Genomic DNA, 18,475 nt, shown 5'->3' on the forward strand with positions numbered 1-18,475 from the left:
CGGAAGTCTTGCAACAATGGGCGGATAAAGTAAACAGCCGCCTTCGCCATCGCCATCAGCAGCATGGCGGCGTGGCGACGCTGTGGCACACCGGCATTTTGCGTTTCCATTGTCGCAAAGTTATATTAATTAAAGGCTGCACTTTCATTTTGTTTCAAAATGAGCGGGAGCGGAAGCCGACGTCAATTCACCGTCGCCTTCAAGAAAAAGGCGATTGAGTACGCGGAAGCCCACGGCAACCTGGCGGCACAGCGCGAACTTGAAGTATCCGAAAAGAGCATTCGGTAGTGGCGGAGGCAAAAGCAACGTATTACAACTTGCAGCAACCAAAAGAAAACGTCATTTCGTGCCGGATCGCAGCGGACTGCAGAACTGGAAGGCAAGGTTGCGGAGTCCGTCCGCGAGCTGCGTGTAAGATCGCTGCCTGTGACTGCCGAATGCATCCGTTTGAAAGCGGTAGAGATCGCACGCGCCTATGGACTGGGCAGCGAGAAGCACTCGTCATCCGACTCTGATCAAAGGCGTTGCTCTGATTCGGAGTAGCGCTTGCGCACTTCGTGCCCTTCTGTGTACTGTACACCCGACGAACCTTTAACAGTATCGCGCGACCATCGACCCGCGTGTTTGTCAGCACCTTATCATCACGGCACGGAGCGGCGAAATAGCGAAAGTAAGGGCATGTGTACACATGCGCGTATCTCGTTTGTTTCGCTGCTCAGCGCCATTAATAAGGTGTTGACAAGCACGCGTGTCGATGATCGCGCGAAACCGCTAAAAACTTGGCCGGGTGCACATGCGAGCAGCATTTAAATAAATACTGTCACCATTGTGCAACCCCCCGAGTCGCATTTGTTTCAAGGTAAGGGTGTCATGTCTTTCGGTACTTTTGCCATTGAAAAGGATATTTTATTTTTTCATTTTGAGGATTCGTTAGTTGGGGGATCGACCTATATTCCGGTCCGACCTATAGTCCGGTTTTTACGGTACATAAAAACTAACTGCAAATTGAAAATCTACATGAAAAGCTCTAAGAATGGCAGTATCTTCAAATCTGTAGTACATTTTTTTTTCCCGAGTAGCATCTGTTGAATAGCATAGACCATGTGACCTGCTCTTAGCAGTAGTGAGTAAAACCAGACTTTTAGTTAGAACAGCCACTAAACCACTCATCTCCTTTCAACGATGACCAATGAGGCTGATTTGGCATACAATCAATAATTCAGAGACAGTGCCTTCAGTGGTTACGAACTGTTAACAAAAGCAGACATGACACAATGGAAACAGAAAAACAAAATATATAAAATCTCATTTTACAGCTTCACCACTGTTTAGCAGCATTTTGCTGGTGTTCACTATGCCATTAACTGCATTTAACATTCATCATTTCTTGTTGACTTTACAACGCTTGTGAACAGTATGGTGGCCTACAGACCGAATAAACACTGCCAATTTTTCCATTTATATTCCCTTCAGTTTGTTGCTTTCGCAGTGAAAGTGGCATGTCCTTGCCATTAGCTAGGTAGGAAAAGGAAGTCCAAAACCAAGAGTTGAGCACAGTCGCGGACAGGAAACTAAATGAGAATGTTCTGTCGCAACGTGGTGTTGGTGGTGATACTGATTTTAACACTAGGCAGACGCTAAAACTGCAAATGATGTTTTCCTTTTGCATGCAGTTTTAATGTGGAGGTAATGTTCAAACCCACTTATAAGAAAACAAATAAAGTGAGGTGCATACTGGAACCAGGTAAACAAAGCAATCGCAAAATGTGGCTGCTGATATGAAATCACTGGGAAGAACACTCACAAAGCGCCCCGTGCCACCAGGGCCTCCACGTTCTCGGGGTCAATCTGGAGGGCCTTGTTGAGGCAGGCAAATGCCTCACTGTGGTTGCCAGCCTTGAAGTGCATCACTCCGTCTTTCAAGCTGTAGTTGGCAGAAGGCAAGGACATGCAACAATGAGCAAGCAGTGACCCAGGAAAAAACATGCAGTGGTAGCAACATTGCAACATAAACCAGTACAGTCGCCGACCGTTTATTCGGACCTCACGGGGACTACGGAACCGTCCGAATAAACAGGTGTCCGAAAAAGCAGATTAAGAAAAAAAAATATGAAATCCTTTATTTCCATGCATTTATTCAGGCTCGGCAGTAGGCTTGAAGAAATCGTGAGTGCGCCGTTGCACGCTGTTCCGTTTACGCGCAATCAGATAAGCCTGAATCTCGGAGAGGGTCGAACGGTCACTATAGGCGGCTGAAAGCACAGTCACTGCTTGTGCACGCTCCGCATGTGACGGCAGCGTAGCACATGGTGCGTCATCTTCCGACTCGTAGTCATCGTCCGGCGGTGCAGCATAGAGAATAGGTGCAGCAGAAACCTGACGAATGATCTCGCCGTCATCGAGTTCTGCGCATGTCAGTACAGCAGTGTCAGCAGCTGTGAAACTGTCAAATGAGACGGTGTCCGGAATCGCAATGCAACCACTGCGCAGGTCTCGGCAGAACATATTCCGCGTCAGTAGGGAGCACATCGGAAGGCGACAAATCTTAGGCCTCCCGGCACCCGCTTGCCGGCATTCCCCAGCACAGTCTGCGCGGGCACTGTTGGCGCCATTAGACACTTGACGCAATGTTTCCGTACGCCGCATTGGAACACCGAAACCTCGACACAGCACACAAAGCAAACACCACCGTGCCGACACCAGTCGCACAAATGAAAAACGTGGCCTGCTCACAGCGTCGTGCGCGAAAGAAACAAATCAGCTGCTGGATTGTCTTGACATGGCTTACTAAGCTGAAACCGGAACTGCTGTACGGCCACTCTATCAAACCAGGCAGAAACGATGATGATGAGCGGGGATTTCCAGTAGCGCCACTTCGTGGAGCAGCAAGGAGGCTCCGTCCAAAACAAAAATGGCGTTCAGCAAGTCTAACTATGCGCCGGTCAGAGTCGGTGCATGATGCCCGCGATCGAGTTGGCTCAAGGAGTGTCCGAAAAATCAGACGAGAGTTTGGAAGGTGTCCGAACTTTCGGCAGTTGTTATACATTATGGTCTATGGGGAGAACGGCGGTGCCGCGAAGCTGACCGAATAATCGGGCATGTCCGAATTTTTGGAGTCCGGAAAATCGGTCGGCGACTGTAAAGCAAACCCCACTGGCTAAGGCGACCGTAGTTTCCTTTACTAAGGCCCTCTCTTCCACTGCATCTGCAAATTCCCTTCTGGCATATGTGTCATCATCATTTTCATTACATGTCTATGATAAGTGTATATGTGTGACTACACTGATCTTTTGTGTACAAACTACAAGAAGTCTACCATCAATGTCTTTACACAGGATCTTTTCCTGTATTTAATGTAGTGTACTATGTCAGCCCATATGTAAATAACATTACACTTAAAAAAACAGCGTTCCACAAGTAATCTGACCCAAACTCAAGAGTGATGGGCTTTGCTTGCTTTAATTCCCAAATATCGAAGACTCCTCAATTTAGTGCTCTCTCCCAGTAGCTTTTCATAATTCTTTGTGCATACCAGAAGTTGTACAGCACAGCCAAATGAGCCACATCAATTTTAGCTTAACCTGCCTCCAAACACAACTGAAGAATTTTTAAACTGCCTGTGGAGATAGCAATATGCCAACAAGCCACTTTGAACAGATTATTAATCCTCAAAATTTCAACCACTGTGTAAATACCAATGGGGAGATATGCAGGCCACTACACTGCACTTCAAATGTCGGAAGTGCATCCCGAAGTATGAATCTTTCTTTTCACTTGAATCACTGCTGTATCGGGTAAAGATGAATTCTAGCAGTGATACTCTTTTTCAGAAATGTTAAGATCACCTGGAAAAAAAAATGCAGGGTCTGTTATGTTATCCCCAAGACGACTTAAAGGCGAAAGCCCAAGTGCAGATGCATTAAAGACTCGCACATGATGCACACATCCCGCTTAATTGTACACATCCCCCTTGATTAACTTAGTCTACTTAGCTTAGTCATCCCTCTTAGTTCATTTACTCATCCTCTTAATTTCCTTAGTCATCCGTCCTAATTCCAAAGGTTCGACTCCCATACAAGGTCATGGGTTTGAGTGCCTTAACTATCTGTATTACCTGTGCCTGAATTAACTTCCCCTTCTTCAACACCAAAGGTCATCGGTTCAACTACCACAAATGGTCATGGTTTGGCTCCCACCAAAGGTTGAGGGTTTGTAGCTGTAGCCTTTTTGTACCTTTCGTGCTGATGATTCGCTTTGGCTCAAGGTCGGCTTTTCTTTTAACAGTCCAAAATGTTGGTTACAGAAGTACTCAAGTTTTTTACGGAAGTAAGCACTGTGGAGATTGAGGTATGCCCTGGTGCCCAAGTGCGGGCATTCACTTGTTCTGTCATCCCTATGCCTCTCCCCTCCCACTTGCAATGGTTGTAAGCAGTGGCTGTTGGGAAAGCAAGCGCAAGGGAAATCTCTCCGGGACAGCACTGGATACGTACAGATTTTCCTCTCATTCACCAGCCCCTTTGTTTCTCGGACTTGAGTAGGTGCCTTTGCACGTACGGTGAACATTGTGTTGATCCTTTCCAGGCGCTAAGCCAAAGAGCGGTGTCTAGTGCTCGTGCATGGCCATACTGCTCTGAGCTGCACTTATCGGAGGCCCAAGCCAACTGAGATTGCCCGAGCTCTTGTGAGTGGGCCCAATGGTTATTGCGAGACTAAGCAGCACAGCTGCAGGGATTTTTACTAGCGGCGTGTCACTGGGAGTCGTCATCTAGCAGCAACATGCTAGCAGCGCCCCTTCCTGTATTTTTCGCCCTTGGCACAGGAGCCCTTCGATTCCCACGCTGGCTCGGGATCAGGCGTTTGTGCAGTCTTGTGTGTTGCCAGAAACAAATGGTTTCCGCCAACTAAGGGCAATACCGTGTCCTCATACATGTGCAGTGCTCAGTGCCCAGTGCCCTTGCACTTTTGCGGCCTGAGCACGCATGCCAGATTGCGCGAGGTGACATCCGACACAGCCTTGTGTGGCTCACTAAGCCCTAACTAGGGGTGGTTGGTACTCCTGCGAGATACGAGACCCCCGGAGTACTTTAGAAAAAAGCACTTGACAATCATTCTCCAATTTCGTAAATAGTTACATGTACTACTAACTGTCGAAATTGTAGGAAGTGTAGAAGGGTGCATAAAACAAAATATGTAATATGCAAATGCATCGGTCAATGCAGGCTGACCATAGTCCTATGGCATCAGTAAACGTTTTTCAAAAGCTTAGACTGGTGATCCTGTTGGAACTTGCATTTACTGTGTTTCATACTTATCCTCCCAGAATAAACAAAGATGCACAGAGATTTATGTGTGTGCAAAAATAACTTGTCCTAGTTTCTTTATCAGTTCGGCACTTATGCGAATACATATAATTTTTGCAGCCCAACCCCTATGAGCTTTTAGAATAGCACTGAGCTGCTGCAGAAAGGGTGCTTGACTGATTACAAAGTGTAAAGGAGGAGGAGGAGGAACAGGCCGATAAGAAAGAGGGGACAAAACCCAGCCAGTCACCCAAGCATCAACCACGGGGAATCAGTTAAACAGATGCACACAAGTCTGGTGCAGAGATTAAGCAGAGACTAAAGGTAACAGTGCCAAGGCATTACCTGGCCAGAATTTTGCAGGGCATGAGGACCCTACCAGCAAAAAGAGTGAAACTTACAAGCTGTTTACGTCACATCTGTGGAAGTTAAAAAAGAAAAGCAAAATTAATGTTTGTAGGCTTGAGACATATTCCATTAGCAACAAGAAAGGAAAAACACCCCACCGCCACTTGAACCCTTATAAAACTGCAGTGAAGCCCACACATAACATGACAACTGCTTGAGCAGTCCCTAAAAATGACAAATGATATGCACATGTGCAGAGTGGTAATGCCAAGCACATGGCTGGCCATCTGATCAATTATTCCAAGTCATACAAGAATCAGTCTCTGCTTTGCATAACTAGCAGACATCCACAGAAACAGTATTATTCAAATGCAGCAACTAGCCTCACACAACTGCATAAAAAGGCTGCCAATAACAGTGCCTGCTGTAGACTGATAACACAGGAAGTGCAAAGCTATTCCCACCACACCTTGCCATGCAGAATGGCAGCTCATCTCCTGTTTAATACAGAAAAGCACAGAGCTTGTGGACCCCATACATGCAGTTGCCAAGTCTTAACCGTCAAGTTTCATTTTTTTAAAGATTAATATTACTGGCCACAAGGAACGATTTGCCTAGGGAGAGATTCTTGCCCCACAGTGGAAGGTTTGTTCCTCCTCCTCATCCCATAAATCCAAGATTGCTGCTCAGAAGACATGACTGTAAGCAATGTCCCAGCCAACACATGTCGCAGGGCCCTATTAATTGCTCACATTCCTCAAAATACACTCAAACCTCATTACAATGAAACTGATATAACAAAGTAAATAAAACTCCCCTTGAAATTCCCATAAGGAACCAAATATTTAAAACCTGGTTTTAAAGAAATGAAACTGTACTTCCAGTGGATACAAGAACTAGGTTCGTCTCTAAAACCCCAAAATGTACCCAGCTGTTGTGCACCAAGTACATCGCATTCCACAGGGTTCGGCACTCATTCACCGCGGCAGTTCAAGACTCCCGCCTCCCCACTTGAAATACGCCATCGAGTAACACATGTCTTTCTCAATGCTGCGTGTTGCTGCGCACAAGGAGTGGCTCACTATCGCTCTTCTCCACTGACCTCTCCCTTGCATGTGTCTGGCTGCGCAAGCTTCCCCGCGCTGCACAGCTATGTGCAGCAGTGCAAAAGGTAAGTGCATTCACTTATACTGCGCGGCGCACCATGCAGGCAGGCGCAGCTGGGGGTCGCCTCCGAGATCTTCCCAGCGCAATCTCGGATGTCACAAGCCTGCGTGGCTACGTGTGGCAGTGCAAAAAATTAATGCATTCCATTCTCTCTCTGCGGCGTGGGGTCCAGGCAGCCGCAGCTAAGCATGGCCTCCAATATCTACCCAAATAATCTTGGGGTCACGCCCAGGCCATGCCTACGCCTGCCTGCACGAGCCGCGTCGCTATGTGGGGTGGTGCAAAAGATTTGCGCATTCACTTCTCCCTGTAGCTGCGGAGTGCCGTGCCGGCTGGCAGCTAGGTATGGCCTTGGAGGTCACATCGGCACTAGCACAATTGCAGAGGCCACAAGCCTAGCGCTTCCAAGGGCAGCAAAGCCGTCTTCTTATTCCATGTTTACAATTGTGCCCACCCCATTGGGCATATACTGCAGTAAATGGCAATAATAGATATAACAAAGTAACAGATACAACGAAGTGATTTCAGCTCCCCTTTAACTTCGTTGTAACGAGGTTCGAGTGTATGACTTTTGTCCGTGCTCCGCGTCAGGCACATCATAATCAAAAACGTAATGCTCTATGTCACACGACATTTACAGTAGAACCCCGCTGTTACGTTCCTCACTGCTGCGTTTTCCCGGCTGCTACGTCGTTTTCATCCGGTCCCGGCATAGCTTCCATAGGATCCAATGTATAAGGAACCCCGCTGTTACGTTGTAGCTGTGAAAACGTTCCCGCATGATACGTCGCAACTTAGCACCCCGAACCCGCCTGGGCTAAAGTAGACAACGCGCTCCGACCGCCATTTTGGCTTTTGACGAGTTTTGGCTGGGCTTGGCCGGGCTTGGCTATGGAACTGGCTGCAAGAAAACGCACGCCAGTTCGAGAGGCCGCATGAGGCCGCCACTAAGTGGCCATTCGTGAAAAATGATCTTACTATCATCACTGTGATTACGGTCACCGCTTGGTTGTTGGACGGGTCGACTCACGGAGGAAGGAAACTCGGGAGAGGCCCTGACGTCACTCTTTGTGAAGCTAAAGTGAAACCGGAAGTTGGCGTTGCTCATGGCGTTGCTCCGCCTATCGGGCCTGCTCTCCTCTCTTGTTTACGTTTCTCCCACGCCGCGCTGCGCGCAACCGGGCTGCTCGGACGCGCGCGCTCCGCAGCAATACTAAACAATCGTTAGCACGTTAGCATGATTACGCCAAAGAGGGCAAAATTTCCCGCGGATATTCGTTCGTCCGTTGCCATTGCCGTGGCGCGGTGACGACAAGGAGCACGAGCCGCATGATGCCGGGGAGTTTCCAAATCCTAGCTTTGGAGAAGCCGTCGCGGCTCTGGACCTCCTCCGCAGGTACGTCGCACCTCACAGCGACGCTGACAGCAATGCGGCCTTCCAGGGTATTGAGAAACGTGTGGCGATTTATAGCGAGCGAAAGAAACGGCAAGCCACCATTCTAGACTTTTTTAAGTCCTAAGCGCACTCTGTGGAAATAAATTGTCTATAGTTGAAGCTGCACTTTTTTCATTCATTTTCGGAGCTTTCCTCACTGTTGCGTTTTCCCGGCTGTTACGTTTTTTTCCCCCGGTCCGGTGAAAAACGTATGAACGGGGTTCCACTGTATATGAGAACACGGGCACTTCCTGCAGACATGACTTCACAGTGCTCAACAAGTGTGCCTTTGATCAATCAATATGTTGAGTTGCATTGCGGTAATTTGAGCTTTCACAGTTGGTCTATGCACTTGTAAAGCTCAATAACATTCTTAATGTCCGCCACTCAACCTATACTGTTTGTTCAGATAGAAACAAAGGTGTGAGAGTTTGTGTGTGCACGTTTCCCCTATGCAGAGCTCTTGAGAAAGCAGATCCTTCCCAGACAAAATACTGAATGTTAAGGAGGAAACTTAGATACTGCAGTGGGACAGTAGCACCACCTAACAACTTAAAAATCAGCATGCCAAATGTGCAAGGACCTCAAACAAGCAGTAGGAGCTGTCCAGATATGTTTTTGAAATTCTGTAGCCTTTTAGAGCCACCTGAGCCAAGATCCTGCATTGTTGCTATACTTTTGTTTTATTGTATTTTTTCCTTTCTTCTTTTGCAGATTAATGCCAGCAAGTTAGATAAATGTCAAAAGAAGATGGACACTGAAGTACAAGCAAAGTGTACGTTTTACTCTAAGGAATGAGGGCTACAGAAGCACAGGCAGCTCTATGGCAATAATGTAGGCATGCACTATATTGCTGCAGGATCAATACAGGGGCTGTATTCCTGGGGTTTATCACATTCTGGGATAATTTTTCTGCATGACATGGCATCTGGCCTAACACCTCACTGGAGAGATGAGCATTGTGCCCGCTAGCTTAACCAGTTCACATCCGCTAAAAACAATATTCCCGAAATTGATCAACCTAGAGTATCACTCCAGAATGATTGGACAGCCAAGCTGACACCTTGCAGAATTTTGAATTAAAAATTGAATCGCCACTACGGCCATACGAAAGTGGATGTCCAGTGCAAAACTATCACTACAACTGCTGAGGGGGTAGGCAATGCTTTACTGATGGTTCGGATGCTTGTTTTGAGCTTGTTCTTTATTGAAACTAATGCTGTTCTCTGTGTGTTGCATGGGTGATTCCAATGAATGCATGCACTGTTCGCTTTACTTTGCCGAGTGCTTGTAGCCTCTGCATTATGAGGGGGATGAGCCATTGCATTTTTGCTTGCTTATGGGGGTACGAGCCATTGCTGACGACAATTTTTGCTCACGGACGGACACAAAAAATGCCGACCACCAAGAGGCTAACAGCTTTGATGTAAAACTTAAGATGCCGCACTAGACACACAAAGACAACAGAATTTCCAACACCTGCTGATAAGTCAATTGCAGGAGTGACAACACGATTCCAGTTCAACAGTATAAAAATAAATTAAGGAAATTAAAGATCTGGTAATATGCTTGCTGAACCAAACTGTGCATTGTGTCACACCAGTGTCTTGTAGTAAGGTCCTGAGAAGTGTTGTAATGTTATTGCTACTGTTATATGTGGGCTTTTGCTACAGTGCAAAGAAAAAATGACCAACCATACAAGGCGTACACACACACCTCTTGTAGGCCCACTTGGACGACTGGGCCTTCCGCAGAGCTGTTGCGTAATCTTCTTTGGGGTATTCTTTCCTGCAAGAGCACCAGCAATGTATGCATTAGGAACAGCCAATCAAGATTATGTTCTAAAAATAGGGCATCTCAAAGGAGCAGGCCCGCAAAGAGTGCAGAATGCCTGATTACAGCAACATTCTAATGGCAGAAGTCAAGCTATCATCACCAAACCTGGTCAAAAGAAACGACACTATCTCTCCTATAAAACTGCAAATCTGAGACTAGTAGTAGAGTCACAAATTTAGACTAACAGCAGCAGCAGTGCCAACTTCTTGTCATTCTGTGTTCAACCAAAGCACAGACAATTCTTGTTGCAATGACAAACAGCATCCCCTTTTCTACAATCTTGACAATGATAGCAAAGACAATACCAGTGTATTCCAGTACCTCTCCTATCAAAAAAAAGACGAGTAATACAGCTTCCAAGGCTGTTTTAAACAAACAGTTTATGACCCCACCAAAAGTTGCTACACTGGTACTGCAGCTGTCCTTCAGAGTTTGCCTACGCTAAATTGACTGTCTTTCGTGGAGTGTGCCATTTAGTAATTAAGCCATGCAAACATTTCATTGCTTCATGGCCTATGCTTTTTGTTGATATTAACAGATTATACACGTGACCAGAAAGTTTCAGACAGCACCATAAAGTTAACTCGATACTGTTAAGTCTGTAACACAGTATTAACAATCTGCTTCATTATATCAAAATTTTGTTAGTGAAACTCCACTTTCGGTACAACTAAGTACAGCAGCTGATGGCTTTTTCTTAAACAGAAGAGGCAAAATATTCTGAATGACTAGGCAACCGGAAGAAGCAAATTTGCTTAGAAAAAGAAGGTGATCATTTTGTTGAACTTTAGAGTTGCCAACGAAAGAGACAGTATCATGCAGTGTCAACCGTATCTTCACATCCGCGGTATCAAGCGAAGCCAGTTACACTTTTATGTCCACTCTGCCCCTGTGGCTGATAGTGCCGCCCACAGTGGGTCAACCCTGTCATGAAAAGCGCTGGCAGCAGGGAGCGAATGCTTCATCTGCCTCTCGGTTCTATGCGCCTCCGAAATTCGAGAGTATGCAAACTCCAGTACTAAACACAGCGGAGACAGCACACATGATGCCATGACGTCTTGCCATGCCATGCCATGCCCAGGCTTTGCAAACGCAGCAAATTGCCTCTCAAACAGGATGTGCAGGCTGTGTATGTGGCTGAGCCGTGCTGACAGCCATGTGCAGCCATGGCCGCGTTAAAAAATGGAGATAAGTGCCACCCCCCCCCCCCCCTTCTCACCTCTCCTTTTGCGTCCGCAAGCTTACTCCCTCCCCCTTTTCCCCTGGCTCGCACGGGAAGGCGGCGTCCATCAAACCACCACCTCCTTGGAGCACCGAACGCATGCAGCACACAGAGCTCGATAGGATCCTATCGGAGTTTACACTAACATGACGCTGCTCTGGCAGTCGCTCTTAGTCACACAATGTGCGATTTGAAAGGTGCGTTTGCAAGGAGCCACTTGTAATTCAACCATATGACGAGCATCCACGGAAGTTTTCTTTTATTGCCTCAATATTCCTTTGCGGCAGCGGTGAAACTTAGTTACATGTATATAGAAATTGTGTATGAACATACTTTGCTATGCTGAGGTGCCAAATACATGGTGTTCTTAAATACATCGTTATATTGGGAATTTCGTTATACTGAACTTCGTTATATCAAGATTTAACTGTATTACAAGCAGAAGGTCAGGAGCAAGCAGTCAAATTGAGATCACAGCCATGAATGCTCCTGCACCTCATTCAGCGACGTCAGCATTCCTGGCTGACATCGCATCCGCTCACTAAGACTCGAGAGTCAAAACACATTATGTAGCGTCGTCGTCCCAGGGTGCTGCAGTTCGTCAGCCACAGTCTTACGTATGCAATATTCGCCAGCAATCCTTGGCCAAAAAGTAGTCATGCAGACAAAGAGCTGACCATCGCCACAAACATCGAATGTCTGAAATTTTCTGTCAATACCCCTCCTCAAGAAGTAAGTAATGAGCTAGACAGCCTTCTGTAGCTAAACAGCATTGCTGAACCACCACTCACATATGCAAAGCCTTGGTAAGAGATGCCTGCCTCCAAGATGGAATGCCCAATGCTGAACAGAGATGGCTAGCAGTGGTCGGGTTGTTGAAACCGATGGTTCTCTCAAGGACTTCTTGATATGAGCGGCCATGAGTGCTTATCAGTCGCCTACATGCAAGAAAATAAAGTGCATCACAAAGTGCGCACGCAGGCACCTCAACGTGATTGCTGTACTAACAGGAGAAGAGCTGACCAAAGTGTAGCTCTAACTTACTTGTGGTGGGAAGGGATCTCTTCCTCAGTAACCAAGCCCTAGGAAATGTTGAAGAGATAACTTAGAAATAGAATACACAAGAATATTGTTCAATCACTCTAAACAATTAGAATGAGAAGGCCTAAAGAAAAAAGAAAAGCTTTTGCACATCGTCATATAACACTAAGCTTCACTGCAAAATGATTCTCTTTTCAAACGTTTCAAGCCAAGATCTGCAAGCTCAACAGCTCCTTAAAATCTGCTAGATTACTAACCACTCGCCAGCCATTTAGAAACAAGCGGTAAAATGAGTAAATGATGATTAATCATGATACTTTATTAAAGAAATAAAGAAGAGAAAGTGATTAACTGAATTCACTAGTTGTAGATAGAGGTGCTAGACAGCTATGTCACTACTGAATGAAAAGAAAGTGGGGGGGGGGGACAAGAATTAGTGCCAGGAAAACAAGATTAATCGTGCGATATTGGCACAGCAAAGTAGAGAGACAAAAAAGCTTTACAAGCTCCAGGAGCCTCACTTGCAAGCAATAAAACAGCAACCATTACCAGTCCCAAACTATCCATCGAATTGCCCAGGCTCATATACATAACTGACAAACAGCTGGGTCACCATTTTTAGCAAACAGGCTTTTTATATGTCGAGTCATGTCCAGTTTCTTTGAGAGAAGCATAATCTAGTTTTCATGCACACCACACAACATAGGAGTGTTCTTACCAGCTTTAACAAGTGTTGCTGGTCTGCTGGAAGTGCATCTGGCTTCATGGACAGAATGATGCGCTCAGACTCAGAAGAGCAGCTGATCACGACAGCTGAAAGCAAAGCAGTCGAGCCGTCAGCTCAAGTTCATTTCCAGAACAGTGCTCTAGTAACATGCCTCACCTCTAACAAGGTCCTTCGTTTGAAACACGTCAAACGGGCTCTCATGAGCTGAGAATGTGGGCACCTGATTGAGAGGGCAGAAGGCCTAGGAGAACAAAAAGGGAACGTTTCCCATTAGACAACTCCACTCTGACAAAAGCTGGCTGCATACAATTACTTGTTAAATCTCAAGGGGAGTAACCATTCTTATTCATTTTTTTCTGAGCACTAGAACACTTTAGAAGATGCAGTAAACACTGCAAGTCTGCATAAGTTTGAATAGGTGTTTATTATTATTTTTTTTTTAAGCTAAGGCAGCACTTATACCAAGGCTAACAATTAAAATACAGCAGGAACTGTTCCTGGAGATAGGGCACATAAAAGCCCAATTACAATGCTCTGTGCACTTATGTGCCACACAATCTAAACAGCTGATGGCCGTGCACAAATGGCATGACCATCCACCACACAAACAGCAGGGGAAAGAAGATAACAAATGTGAATCAAGCAGGAGTCTTCACCCTCGGCAAGGATCTTCTCCTGCCCTCAGGTGCACATTTTCATGGGCAAGGGGGGAGGCGCCGAAGTGCTAGTACACTCTTCTCAAGCCCTTAGGGCAGTTGTCTTGCAGAAGGAGGAGGAGGAAGACGTTGGCCGGAAGCAGACACACATTCGAGTTGTTGGGATGCAGATGTGGCATAACATGACAGTCCTTCCACTTTTCTCTCTCGCACTCTCTTTAACCAACACAAGACCTCGAAGGGAGAGCATTCTGTTTTTTTCGCTCGCTCACATAGCCAGTCTTGCTGCTGTGCCCTAGAAACAGTGTCAAGAGGACACACACTGGAGACAACGGCAACAATCATCAACAAGTGGGCATTGAACGCTGGGTGGGGGGTAGAAAATACTCACATGTGCTGTCAGCACACGCACACACTGCACAGAAACTGACAAACACCCTGGAAGTACACATGTGCGCATTTTTTTTCTTTCACATTGCCATCAGTTTTTTTGTCTCATGAGGAGGAATACCAGAATGGGTCCTTTTTACAGGCATTCAAATCTCGCATGTGACATCTACCACTCTCTTGGTGTGGTGATTACCTATGGTGAAAGTCCGCCCCTCCCTAGATGAGAAAAGCATAATTATTAATAAAGGGAAGACTGCAGAAATAAATGAAGAAAAGCAAGGACACTGAATGAAAGTACGCCAACAGTCGCAGTACTACAACATCTTAGCTAGCGCTAAGCACTGACGTGATCAAGTGAGCTCAAACAAGAGATAGCTCGGACTGGAGCCAACATTCTGAAAAGGGCCACTCGCCGTATGTTGGCCACAACTCTAGACATTCGTTTCAACCACTGTTAATTAGGTCAAGCCTCCGTATTCTTGTCAACCACTAGGCTCTCTGGTATGCGAAAGAAAATGCTTGGTAGTTCAGCACAGACCTCGGACATGTTAACAGCAAAGCTGAGTGCACAACGTTCGTGACGTCAGCCAGCAACCCCTGGTGACATCAGTTGTACAAAATTGCACCGCCAGTAAGGAGTGCATTTTCTTTTTTGTTGGCTCGTACCCATCTTAGGAAGGACGCGAGTAGCAGCTTCTGTTCGGATGGCAGAGCACTTGTGAGCTGTCTGCACTATCTAGCCATATTGGTTATAGTTCAAGTGCACTGAAATGGCACCGCTGCATGTGAATGCTGCCATTAGTGGGCTTCTTAGGATGGGTGGAGCCCAACAAACAGCACCAGGCTTTTGAAGCACACATTCATACGGTCAGCCAGTAGGCTGTGCAGATGGTACTATAGGTGATGCGCTTGCGTACTGGTATTAATAGAGTACATGTGTTTGCCATAAAGAAGCGGTTCTCAAAACTTTCTGGCCTTGGGGAACCCCACCAGCCTTTTCACAGTTACGCGAAACCCCTCCCCTTTCTTTCTTTTCACCAATGTGCTTATTATACATGTAATCACTATAAGTGTCCAATCAACTGACCGAATGGCTACACAGTATACAGTTGACTTCCGTTAATATGACCTCATGGGGCCAATGAAATTTGTCAACATACCCAGCAAGTTTTTTTTTTTTTTTAATTTATGGTACCCTCAAGGCCCGAAGGCATTACAGAGGGGAGTTGAACAAGAGCCGGAGAAAACATTGTAACCCACCGCTAATTAATTTGGCAGTATATGCCCCAACTCAAGCATGTCCCCGAATTGAATACACACCCAATCTTTCAGGAAGAAAATTGTAGCATGCCTCTGATTGGAAAAAAAAAAAGGCAAAATCAGCTTTTCACAGAATCAAAAATTGTTCACTCAATATTCACCATCAACACTGTAGGATAGTGCTTTCCCACAGTCAATGATGAATCACAACATGTTCTCCGTGTGGTTCACAGCGTGTTTGATATTCTGCATTTATCAAACGATTCTGCACGAATGGGATGGTCGCCCTCGTACCCCAAGACTAACCACTTCGTCCTGCGATGCATGCAATTCTCTGGAACGCCAAGAACATGTGATGTGACTTGTTGCCACTAGCTTAAAGGGCCCTTCACCAGGTCTGGCCATTTTGAGCATACAATGCGTGATAAGGATCGTGTCTGCAAAGTATTACATTGCTAGGCGCCACGGAAAGATCTGAAATTTCAAACTCAACACCGTTTTCCCTTCTGCTCTCGCCTGCCGCACTCCAAGCCGGAGGATGACGTGACGTGCCAGTACGCCTACATACACGTGTTCACACTGTGACGTCACTCATGGTAACATGCGACTTCGAGAATTATTCAAGGCAACATCTGTTATTTGTGTAACATGTTCGAATAGACGCATTGAAGCTAAGAGAAATAATAAAACACACAAACCGAATGTCTGCATGTTTTTGTTTTGCTTCGCATGCAGCAAGAGAGATGTGCAGTGGCAATAAAAAATACACGGGCCACAGCTCCAGGCGTAGAAGCAGCTGCAGGGCCACACGGCGGCGCTGCTATCTCTATCGGGCACCTGGCTTTGAGGGTGCACCAAGTGACGCCAATCTTCGCCCTCACTTTCGTGCGGCATTCGGCTGTTTCGCAGCTGATGATCAGTGCACAGGAGAGCGTTTCCATTTTGCTTAGTTTGCCTTGCTGCTGTAGTTCTTGGCACGGCGGCAGCGGACGGCTTCCGGGTATGGATGGCAGGTTTGTACGGTTTCTGCAATGTGAGCCTAGTAACACTTTCACCTTAAACGAGAATGTAACATTAGTCAGGACGGGCGTTGACACCAACAAAGTGGTGGCTCTTTGCTTGCTACTCCTATGCACCAATGCTTTGCAATGACATCTGTCGTTGAGAGCCTGCATGTATGTGCGCCGTCCATTCAAATGCCAAGCACTGAAGCGCAGCACACAAGGGCGCGAGGCACACGTAAACATGAAACGCGAGACCAAATCAGACACTGCCAGGCACATGTTCTGTGCACTTAGCCGAACGCAAGCTGGTGCGGGGAGGAAGGCAAGCGTGTGCAATGACGAACCCCGCACTTGAAAGTTATCAAGCCTTGGCTGCACGAGAGTGAGGGCGAAGATCGGCGTCACTCCGTGCATCCTCATAGCGGGTGCCCGATGGAGATAGCAGCGCCGCGGTGTGGCCCCGGAGCCGTGGGCCCCGTATTTTTGATGGCAACTGTACTTCCGTTTCGTCTGCTTCTTCCCACGTCGTGCAGGCACCGTACACGTATGCAAGGCATGGTGAAAACATGTTTTCACCATGCCTTGCACTTGTGTATGGTTCATCGATATGCACCACTGAATGTTTCTTTCCTTCCTTCCCCCCTTTTTTTTTTTTTTTGCACATAGATGTCACAAGTTCGCACGCTGTGGAATGGTCTTCGAAATATTGATTACAACACTAAGCCAATAAAACCAGCAGCGGCCAGCCTGAAGCTACAGTGGCGTGCAGCCATGCTCTTTGGACTAGTTGCGCATTTTTCTTCCGGTGAAAGTATGAAACTGATGCCCTGCGTGTTAGTTACCAATGTCATCATCACTCGGCAATAATATTTCACTGTAAGTGGCCCTCAGATGCAAAATTTCCAAGTTGATTTTACAGACCACCCTCATGACCACAAATGACAAATGCCAAGTGCGGACACCTTGGGCCCTAAAGTAGCACAGATGCGTTGCACCTCACTGCCGCCTAGGTTTCTCGCAAGGACTTATGAAGGGCAGATGTGGCATGCAGTAGCTGCATTAAATCGAAAATGCAATGCAAAATTTCTTCTTTAAATCAAAAATTGTGAAAATACATAAGCAAAATGTTTTTTCCTATTTTGCATTTGAGGGTTCCACTTGCAGAAACTAAACTGCAGTTCTTGGAACACAATTTGGGAACCTCTGTCATAAAATGTCAATGTAACTGGGACTCAGCTAAACAGAAAGAATGCATAGCTCAAGCATAGAAATTAAGCCCCGCTGTTCAATATTGTGTACTGTGAAGTGCACAAAACTTAATGGTCACCTGCTATATCATAATACAGTCGAACCCACTAACAACGATCCCAGACATAACCTATTGGTTATAACAACCACAATTCAGGGCATTTATGATTTTCCGACCCTCCCATGTAAACCGTTTCCGGATAAAATGAATATTTTCTGAATTGCCATACTGCTAACACGAATGCTTCGAACCCGGTCACAGTAAAAAGAAGGCACATACGAATTGCCAAAGCACGAAAGCATGGCCGAACTTGGCGCACGGCAGTGTGCACGCTGCTCCAGTCCAACAGCGATGATACGGCCGGCGAGATGAGTGAGTTACTGCCTTGCACCGATTTAGGAAGCCACAAAGAAGGTCATGCGTTTTCAAGGCAAGGAGGCGTGCCATGCACAGGATAAACAGCATGGCACGGGGCGTGTGCCGGCGCGATATTGGGCGCCGTGACAGCGTCACTCTTGTCTTTTGCACAATTGTTGCAATTGTTGCATTTTGCATGTTTCAATAATTTGGAACGACCATCCATGTCTTTTCACCATGGGAACAACAGCCGCTCAAGCGTTCCTGTCGATGGATGCGGCCCAAGTTGGCGAGAAGGCTGTCATCATGCAACACTGCACTCGAGAAACCACCATCTTTCTTGTCTCACCCTCGCACTTTCATTTGTACCTAAACCACAAAGTGCGCAGGGCGTGATAGGATCTTATCGCACTTGCACTTTATACAGAACATGATGCAGCTCCACTTCAGCGGTTGCTCTTGTCGCCCACATAGAACTTGAGT

General features: G+C 46.4%; 1 protein-coding gene across 6 annotated transcripts in view; it reads right to left on the reverse strand.

The window, feature by feature from the left end:
* LOC126542960 (uncharacterized) overlaps window positions 1–18,475 on the reverse strand; it is a 94,871-nt gene that overhangs the window by 32,724 nt on the left and 43,672 nt on the right. For 4 of the 6 annotated variants that reach the window (XM_050190089.3, XM_050190087.3, XM_055077529.2 and 1 more), the window contains 7 exons: window positions 13,233–13,317; window positions 13,068–13,162; window positions 12,353–12,390; window positions 12,100–12,246; window positions 9,967–10,038; window positions 5,702–5,719; window positions 1,805–1,924 (listed from right to left, as the gene is read on the reverse strand). In XM_050190089.3, the coding sequence (XP_050046046.1) occupies window positions 1,805–1,924; window positions 5,702–5,719; window positions 9,967–10,038; window positions 12,100–12,246; window positions 12,353–12,390; window positions 13,068–13,162; window positions 13,233–13,317 (575 nt within the window). Of the gene's footprint in view, window positions 1–1,804; window positions 1,925–5,701; window positions 5,720–9,966; window positions 10,039–12,099; window positions 12,247–12,352; window positions 12,391–13,067; window positions 13,163–13,232; window positions 13,318–13,732; window positions 14,028–14,123; window positions 14,331–18,475 lie in introns of those variants that run through there. The other 2 variants (XM_072286346.1, XM_072286345.1) reach the window with 2 other exon arrangements.

Source organism: Dermacentor andersoni, chromosome 2, assembly GCF_023375885.2.
Source record: "Dermacentor andersoni chromosome 2, qqDerAnde1_hic_scaffold, whole genome shotgun sequence".
NCBI classification, from domain to species: domain Eukaryota; kingdom Metazoa; phylum Arthropoda; class Arachnida; order Ixodida; family Ixodidae; genus Dermacentor; species Dermacentor andersoni.